Source organism: Antrostomus carolinensis, unplaced genomic scaffold (assembly GCF_000700745.2).
Source record: "Antrostomus carolinensis isolate BGI_N321 unplaced genomic scaffold, ASM70074v2 scaffold20364, whole genome shotgun sequence".
In the NCBI taxonomy this organism is placed as follows: domain Eukaryota; kingdom Metazoa; phylum Chordata; class Aves; order Caprimulgiformes; family Caprimulgidae; genus Antrostomus; species Antrostomus carolinensis.
In genome coordinates this window covers 1-9846 of record NW_010311735.1, presented here as the reverse complement: position 1 = coordinate 9846, position 9846 = coordinate 1, and the positions used below count along the sequence as shown (strand labels likewise).

General features: G+C 39.4%; 1 protein-coding gene across 1 annotated transcript in view; it reads right to left on the bottom strand.

The window, feature by feature from the left end:
• MDH1 (malate dehydrogenase 1) overlaps positions 1–5103 on the bottom strand; it is a gene marked incomplete at its 5' end in the record, with an annotated part of 7544 nt that extends 2441 nt beyond the window's left edge. The window contains 5 exons of the mRNA XM_010166827.1: positions 1302–1478; positions 1611–1733; positions 3115–3290; positions 4585–4681; positions 5005–5103. Of these exons, the coding sequence (XP_010165129.1) occupies positions 1302–1478; positions 1611–1733; positions 3115–3290; positions 4585–4681; positions 5005–5103 (672 nt within the window). The remainder of the gene's footprint in view (positions 1–1301; positions 1479–1610; positions 1734–3114; positions 3291–4584; positions 4682–5004) is intronic.
• Between the last annotated feature and the right edge of the window lie 4743 nt (positions 5104–9846).

Genomic DNA, 9846 nt, shown 5'->3' with positions numbered 1-9846 from the left:
CTGTTCTCGGCCATGCTGGATGAGCTTTTGAGCAACCTGGTCTAGTGGAAGGTGCCCCTGCTGATGGCAGGGGGGCTGGAACTGGATGATTTTTAAGGTCCCTTCCAACCCAAACCAGTCTGTGATTCCATGATTCTATGATTTAAAGCATAAAATTAATTTAATTCCTGAAGATAGCTGAACCCTGTACTCAAATTTATATTTAGATATTTTGTACTTAAGAACTGCATTTCTTGGAATTAGAGTAACTTCTTAAACCTTTTATTTTTTTATCTTTCAATAAATTTTGGTAAGGCTGTGTGCCAACCAGCCTCCAGTCTAGAAAGCAGGAGTTACCAAATCTTACCTCAGGCAAAGCATTCTAGCACAGACCAGCATTACAATGTACCTAGAAGGCCAAACCAGTATTCTGCCTTGGCCACATAAGACACAGCAGGATCAAGGACAAGGACAGGTTTCTGCTTGCACTTTGGCTCATGAACTTTGGTTGCCAGCATACAATCATTTGTTCTGTAGCAGCAAGCGTGAATTGGAATAAGCTATATCCAAAACCAAGACAGGACAGAGCATAGCTGTATGATAAAACACATCCTCAGTCCCAAACCAAAGGTGCCTTGGCTAAGATATAGTGCCTGGCTGTCAAATGGCAGTGACACTGCAAACCAAAGTCACGTCACATTCATCAAGGGCTTTAGTCATCCTTGTTTGACTTCATATCACATTTAGGCAGCCTGTGCTCTTGAACAATTAATACCATTATTTTGGTTTACTACTCTGCATTATTATTTATTACTACCTCACATTAAATCATTTGCAGGTGTTTTCTAGATTTTTCAGATGACTTTTCAGAAATGCTGCTGAGGAGGCCACAGATTTAGATTTGGAAAGCGTGTGTGTTCGTGGATGGACATGCATGTGCAGGGAAGAGGGCTGCTGGGTATTTGTTGATGGGTGTGGAGCAGCAGACAGAACATCATCCTACTTCATCTACAAAGCTGCCCAAAAAAGTCACCATAGTGAAGTGTCAATGGTGCAGATGAACTGCACCTAAGCTATGATCAAAATTGGTTTTGTTGAATGATTTTAGCACTCCAAATGTTTTTTTCCAGTAATACTTACATTAAATTTCATAATGCCTTAAATTTTTAAAAAGCAAATAACTGATAGCCACAACCTATCTGAAGAGAACTTATTCTAGAAGAGCTGCTTCACTCAGTCATTTACATAATTCACAATTTCATAGGAGGTTAGGAGAAAGCAGCAGCACAGAATGACCATTTAAAAAAGCCCCAAGTTCTTACCAGGATAAAGTCTCCCTTCAGCCAGCTGTCATCTTTTATAGCTTCATAAACTCCAACTTCCTTTCCTTTCACATTAACCTTCGCATGGTTAACATCTGGATATTGAGTGGAAGAGTGGTTGCCCCAGATGATGACGTTCTTCACATCATTAGCAGTCACACCAAGTTTCAGAGCAATCTAATCAGAAATGAAAGACACACATTTTATTAACTTCAGCCTCTCAAGCCATAGGCTTCTTTGGAAGTTCTGCTCTGTTTATATTTAGCAGAGACAACAGAAAGCATCCCACTTTGAAAAGGCATTTTTTACCTGAGATTTAGCTCTGTTGTGATCCAAACGAGTTAAGCAGCTGAAGTTTTCCTTTGGTATTGATGGGGCTGACTTTGATGCAATCAGGCAGTTAGTATTTGCTGGATTCCCAACTACCACAACCTAAAAATGATAAAGGGGAAGGGGAATGTGGAAAGATGAAGATGCTATTTCTGCAAAACAGCTCCCTCAAGTGAAATACATGGCTTTGCCTTCAAAGAAACTATCAAAAAGTTAAGTTTTCTAAATCTTTTAAGGTTGTTTTTAAGAATATTTTTATATATTCTTGTGTTGTGTGTTGTTCATGGTCACCGAGCCTTTTATAACTGCACAAAAAAATATTTCCTAGTTAGGCATCTTCTTTATAATTTGACATTCCAATGTGAAGGAGAACAAGACATCTAGAGAAATCTGCCCACTGACTCACAGCCTGGCTTCAAACCCCATGCTACTAGATTCAGGGAAAGCACAACACATGCACATCAGTCAGCCCACAGTGAATTCACCATCACCTTTTAAACGGTGCCTAAACTGGCTGCCACTGCTTTATATAATTGCTTTATAATTAAGAAAGCCAGAACAGTTACTTATCTCCATGTTCCTAGGCAGTTAGAAGTAAAATACTGCCTGAACTTAGATCAATTTCTTACTATGGAAAACTGATTTTTATTCATACTTTATCTACTAATGTACCTCAAATGATTAATGCCAAGCTCCATATAGCCCCAAAAGCACAAGCTAATCTGCAAACCTCCCTTTGTTTTTCCCTTTTTGAAAGCTGGTTCAGTAAATTTTCCATTCCTCTGCAATAGCTACATTGATAGGTTTGATTCCAACCGTATAAAGAAGCAAACAAGTCTTTAGAAGCAGTAGGAAGTTCATCAGCAGAGGAAGTAGACATTAAAAAGTCAGTTACAAAGCACAGTTGGAGTCTGGGTCTGAGATTAAGAGCAGTAGGAGAGCAGCCACATGATCCCATTAACTGTGCTGAAGGAACCTGAGAGAACACAATTAAAAGCTTCCAACGTTCCAAAGACCAAGAGGCAAGCAACCTAAATAAAGCCGATTTTTGTGCAACTGTAATTCCACACTGATACTGAAGTTAAGGATCTTTATGGTGAAGTCACAGATGGATATGAAGTAGGCAGCTGTAGATAATTTAGTTCTCCCAGAGAAGAGAGATAATGAGCAGAAGACTGCTTTTAATTTTTTTATAATTCTCCCCCCCCCAAGAATTGCTGGCAACCAGTTCAGAGTACGTGTGGATTACAGCAATACAATTCAAGACTTACCTTTTTCACCACACTAATTAAGGATTAAATCATCTACCTATTTAACATACTGTATCTCATCTAACCTTGACTGTGGTGTATTTTCCAGGGCTTAAGGAAATGAATGGCTGCACTATATAGGTTTCTGTTTGCACAATACCATTCTACAATGTTTTTAGATCTCTACACAACTCAAAGAGAGTTAACTTTTTAAATTCAGTTCCTCTATTCACCTTGACAGTTTTTTTGGCATACTTGTCCAAGGCTGCACCTTGAGACTTGAAAATTTTCACATTTGCTTTGAGTAAATCCTTCCTCTCCATGCCCTCTCTCCTTGGCATGGAGCCAACCAGAATGGCTACGTCAATGTCCTTGAATGCAACTTCCTCCTTGTCTGTTGGAATGACCTCTAAAAAAAAGGAAATGGGGGAAAAAAAAGAATCTAAGTAAGATAAATACTCATGGCAAAGTGTTAATAGGAATATTATTTGGTGCATAAATCATATCTGACAACACCACCACCTCCCCCTTCCGAAAATACAAGTAGAATCATTTGGCCCTAACGCCACAGATAAGAAACTGTTTATTGACAAGTATTTATACACAAATATTTATCGAAAGCTTTAGACATACATTCTGAAAACACAGGAGAAATCTATGTCAAAAGAGGTTTCGTGTGTCTCTCTCTCTATATATACATATGTATATATGCATATTATACACATGTATGCATAGATACTGTTCTTCACTTTTACAAAAAAATTCTTAGTGGCAAGTATCAACACAAATTAAAGTTTTTAATTTGTGTTTTAACAATTTAAACTGAAGGAGATTTGATTTGTACAAGAGCTAGTAGCTACATGTTTTTTAAGTACTGTAATTATTACAGTAGCATCTACTGGGTTCCTTTCTTCTGCTTGTTTAGATTAATCAGAACTTAACTTAATTTATGTGACTTGATGAGCGATTTTTCAATTTGTGTCTTTATGCAGAAGATACTTCTAAAGATTCCAACTTTTTTAACTTAGTAAAGGCAAAAGGGGGCCTACAAGAGAGCTGGGGAAGGACTTTTCATAAGGGCAGTTAATGACAAAACAAGGGGAAATGGGTTTAAGCTGAAAGAGGGGAGGTTTAGATTAGATATTAGGAAGAAGTTCTTCACTGTGAGGGTGGTCAGACACTGGAACAGGTTGGCCAAGGAAGTTGTGGATGGCCCCTTCTTGGAAGTGTTGAAGGCCAGGCTGGATGAGGCTTTGAGCAACCTGGTCTAGTGGAAGGTGTCCCTGCTGCTGGCAGGGGGGGTGGAACTGGATGAGCTTTAAGGTCCCTTCAAATCATAGAACCATAGAATGGTTTGGATTGAAGAATATCTAAAGATTCATCATTATATTGCAATTAGACCAGAATATAATGAATCAATGCACAAGCACCTGACAATTTGTTGCACAGGCTGACAACCCAGGGTTAGATTATATAACCAAAAAATCCAGGTATCTGTGTAGTCACTTCTTTATACAAAACTCACTTGATGACATTTGTCTGAGCTTACAGCCTAAGTTAAATTATCTTCCACAAAATATAAAACCAAGAAAGGATGGTGTCATATTTTCTTCTGCTTCACTTCCTGCCACCTACAGGAACTCATAAATGCAATAGCTGTACTAGAACATCTTGTAGGTATAACAAAAATTTCTGTTGCTCACCTCTCAGCAGCGGCAGAGCACAGTCCTGCAGCTCCATCACCACACCTTCCAACACCCCCATCGTGGGGGTGATATCCAGCAGCACAAGAATAAGAGGCTGTAAAGACATAAATTGTTTAGTGCAAGTTGCATGTTGTCTGTTTGGAAAACTAATTTGTCTTGTTATCTGCTAGAAACTGCTATCTTGTGCCAGGTTTAAAATCCATTTAGAGAAAACTGAAAAACTTTGGCGTGACCAACAACTGAAAGCTTGTGGAACAGAGCAGGACTCCATTTCCACCACGTAAAGAATAAATTCCTGGTGATATAATGGTAATTATATCACCATCCTGAGTGTCTACAACACAACAAATCTCAGGGACTGCAGTTCTGATGTTAGCTTATCCATAGAAACAAGTGATAATTCAGTGTGAGCTTTACCTGCTCTTTGCCAAAGACATCTCCCTTGGCAATGCTGTAGAGCAGCGAGTAAGCGATCTGCCCAGCAGCTCCCGTCACCAGGACTCTGATAGGTTCACCCTGCAAGAAAGTTATGGAGATTTACTGCCTTGGGTACAGGTTCACACCATCTCAGAGCAGTAAAAATTAACAGCTACTGCAGAAATAAGGTTGTGATTAGTTAACCTGGATGAAAGCACGTGCCTAAACATGGATCAGGGCCAGCTCCTGGGATCACACTTCTGTGCTGCTGGAACCACCAGCAATTCCTCTACTTGTTTTTACAGAAACAGGCTACACTTGCAAAAATATCCCTAATTGTTGCTGGAAAAGCTTCCAAAACACCAGGAATATTTAAAAAACTCTGTATTCCTTTTAACATGCTGCCTTTTTAGCACGAGGTGTTACAGCATGTACCTGCTCATTATATTACCCATTCATATTTCAATTTTACCACAGAAGTTTTACGATCTGTCAGACTTCACCAGTTTGCAGATTCTTTTAATTTTGTGGGCTGTTTTCATTAAGCATTTTGAACGCTTACTTACAACCAAAGACTTACTGAATGCCAGAAACCAAGGAATCCAGTGGACTTAAAAACTACTGCCTCACTAAAATTTAACAAATCCACAGACAAAAGCTACATTATGGACCAATACAGAAACTAATATTCATAATACAACTGTCCATTGTCAAACTGACCCAAAACTCCAAAAGATTGGGAGAAGACTGCCAACACATTGCTGTATTGCAAACAGGGGGGAAAAAACAGCTTACCCTACAGCAAAAGTCCATTTTGTTAAGCAGAAACAGGACTTGGGGAACTCCAGAGGTTATTTAATATTGAAAAGGGAAAAATATGTCAAAGGACAAGGATAATTCAATATTTTGTAAGCCTGTTTTTTGTATCTCTCTTTTTCCTGAGAGGCAATAGAGCTGAGGCAGAGTGAGCTAGGACAGGAATAAGCAGACACTGACCAGCCTGCTGGAATCCCATGTCTACTTTTTCAAATAATTAAAAGATGATCATTTGAATTATGGACAAAACCTCTTCCACATTCAATTATGGACAAAGTGGTTTAATAGCACACTGGGCTACGTGATGAAATCTGTAGCTTGCAGAGCAAAGGCAGGCACTTCACTTAGTGCTGGTGGTTGCAGCTGGAATACAGAGTCCAGTTTCAGGACCCTGAGTTTTAGAGGGGTGTTGAACAACTAAAGAGGGTTCAGGAAAAGGCTGAGAGTTCACATCCTACAGGATGAGGCTGAGGGAGCTGGGCAAAGTCTGGAAAGGTAGAGGACAAGGGGTTTTCTAACAGCAGCCTACTACTACTTCAAGAAAGGTTACAAAAATAACGCTGCCAAACACCTCCCAGTAGTGGCAGATGATGGAACTCAGGGCAACAGCTACAAATTAAGAGAAAAATTCTTCATTAGGGATTAGAGTCTGTGCAACCTTCACCCTCGGTGGTTTTTAAGACCCAGATGGAAAAAAACACCTATGACCTGAGTTAGCAGTGGCAAAAGCCTTGCTATCAGGCTGGACAACCTCCAGACTCAGAGCAAGAATGAGGTCAGACTGGATGACCTCTAGAGATCCTTCCCAACTAACATTCCTAACATCATTGTCATTGATATTTATAGGAAAACCATTTGGGGATTTGAGTGTGTCCTCCCTGCAGAAGTGACCAGCCAAGCACAGCTGCATGAAGCCAGCAGCAGGTAAATATAAAAACGAGGCCACCTGCCCCATTTTACCACGTACTAAATAAAATGAGAGCATAAGTGATGAAGTTAAAACTACTGAGACCTCAACATGATTTTGCCTTCATTATGGGAATGATTCTTTAAATATTTGATTAAATGGCTCCCAGTTATGGTGTTGAACTGCACTGGTTTCTTTTGAACCTATCCTACTGCAAGTCTCATCCCTCAAACCTCATCAAAACTCTCTGAGGAGAGGGAAGGAGAGCAGATAACTGATTATTGCTGTTTCAAATCTCAAAACTAGTTTTGGTACACTAGTCTTGAGTTATACCACCCAAAGGTACCATAATGTCTGAATGATGATGGCCAGCACCAATTAAAATACATATCAGGTTTTACAGACAACTATTCAGCATGTTTTTAAGGAGAATCTGCATTTTATTTATATAAAGCAAACAATGAACATACTTTTAAGGAAGCAAATCATATTAGTTAGGAAAATAAGTACTGGAAAATTACTGTGCTGGAAAACCTTGGGCTGGTAAAATCCCATATCAGCAGCACGTAAAAAGCGATCCCGTGCTAAGTGTGCTACTCCAGAACTCACCCAGGTAACAGCAAAACATAGTTTATTTGAATGACGTGGTATCTGAAATCAATTGTGAATTGATTTCTGAATTTCCAGTGAATGCATCAAGGATTGTAAGAAATCAGGCTTTGATCTGTGAGCCAATCTAAAGGAATGTAACAAAAGGAGGAAAGTCAAGGAGAATTTTTTCCACTATATGCACTTTGTATGCTCATCTGATTTAAACAGTGAAAATGTCAATCTATCCACTGGCATTATGGTGAGTATTTAAGAAAACAACAGGAGAGGGAAGGAGTGGAAGATAAAAAGGCAAGAGGTACGACTATTTTTATTTATTTATTTATTTTAACTAAGACAAACTTAACATTTAGCCTTGTTAAAAAAAACCCAAAACAATCCTTCAGTCATGACTCAGCTCCACCTTCCAAAAAAAAACCCCAATGTTTACTTACTACCGTTGTTCCTGTTCTCCCCCTATTTTGGGCTGGAGGTGGGAGGAAGAAACATAAACTAAAATAAAGTGAGGAATACTGCCTACTTTCTTTTTTCTCTCCAAGCCTTCAGTATGTTGGATTCACACACAGGCTTTCCCTGAACCCCCCTGCCCCTGCACTAATTGTGAGCAATTAGTATCAGACATTTTCACGCTCTCTCTCGATTCCAGAGTTAGATTAACAAACCCAAAACGTTGTGCTTCTTACAAAATAATAGTTAATCCTCCCTGAAAAACTTATATCGGATATAAAAATCAGTATCATCGAGCATCTGAGGCTACTTTTGGAGGTTGGATGTGTAGAGAAATGAGTAGCTCTGCGATGGAAGTTGTAGGCTCCACACATTCATGTTCAGGCACTTTAATCCGTGACTTGGCTCCTGCACTGGGTTTTGGTGTTCTTACTTCCCTGCTGTGGTAACTACAGAGGTGACCTTTACTCAATCTCAGGCACACAAGAACTAGAGGACAAATTAAACGCCATCTAACTGAACTATTTAGTTTCAAAGCCTTCCCCACTTCACATCCAGGTGACGGACAGTTAAAAGCTTTTAGGAAACTGGAAGAGTAGTGAAAGTAATGATAAAAAGGAAGAAAAAGGAAAAGTGCAAGTTGCATCCTCGGGTATCCTTCTCCCTTTAGTTCAGCAAACATGTAGGATTTCTCCCCCTCCTAAATCATCACAGATAAAAGATTACAATATCAAATGAGGAAGCTGTGGGTTTAATGCCCTCTCCACACACACACTTTGGGTTAAGAACTCGGTGCCTAAATTATCTCTCTGATTACTGCTGATACTAGCAGACCTAAAATATTAGCACCATACATGAAAATAGCACTACACTGCAAAACTGATTCAGGAGGTTACAAAGGTAAGTAAATAACCCACAACCTATCAAATGTAGGAACGAGAAAATCTATGTCCTATCAACACAAGTGATGGACTTTGCATTATTAATTACAGTTATAAAAGGCCTCTATAAACATTATTACTGATAAACTTAGCTGCCTGTAAAATATAATCAATCTAAAGTTATTCCTGAATATTAAAACTAGCTAAACTATCCCACTTTGCTTGACAGAAACTCTTTAAGCATTAAACTGCATCTCCTCAAAAGTCTAAAGCCTGCCTAACAAACTTCCCCTGGGCTCTTCCCTCTTTAAAGCAGAGCTGCAGTGACAATAAATGTATTTGGAAGTGTGGCAGAAAGTATTGGCAAGACAAAGTTGTGCACTTTAGCAACCCTAGCAGCAGCACTGTGGTTCAGACTGAATTCCAAAGGAATTCTTTTCCTTAAGAAATGACCTTGAGACAGGTGCCCTTAAAAACCTTTTTCCATTTCATTTAGCTAATAGCAGTTCCATCAATAGACATACAATTTTCTTTCAGAAGTTTAAAGCCTTTGCCCAAAGCTAAATGAGTAATCAGAATAGTTAAAGTAAGATTAAAAAACAGTGGCTTTTTAAAAAAATCTGTCCATCAAAGTAAGTTTCAAATAGCAACTCTCCTAGAGACCAGCAAATTCATGGCAGCAAATTCTGAAAGCTCAAGTACAAACTAAAACTTACTGCCTCGTGGTGACTCCTAAAAATCCGTATTTTGGATAGAAATAAGAGTGGAGAATTAAGACAGATGAGGTTGACAGATATCAGTAGGTTTTAGCATAGAGCTGAAATCTTAAGCCACGTTTCTGAGCATCTTATCTATGGGAAAGTACCACAAGAAAAGGTTTGCATAACAGTCTAGAGAAATGCAGAGGTTTTTCATCGTTATAAAGCAAGGTCTCTGTGCAAGTTGGTGTGTGTGCAAATAAATACACACGGCACAGAAAAGCAAAGCACTCCCGTTCACCTCTGTAACCTCGGAACGAGAAGGACCCCTTGACAATTCCGTGAGCCCCCACGAAGAGCTGATTTCTGACAGCGAACAGGGGTGAAACAACAGAGGAAAACATTTTACAGGCGCTTCCCCGGGAGCGGACACACAACTGCCCCCAGAGCCCTCACGGCCTCATCCAAGGCAGGCGCGGGCACC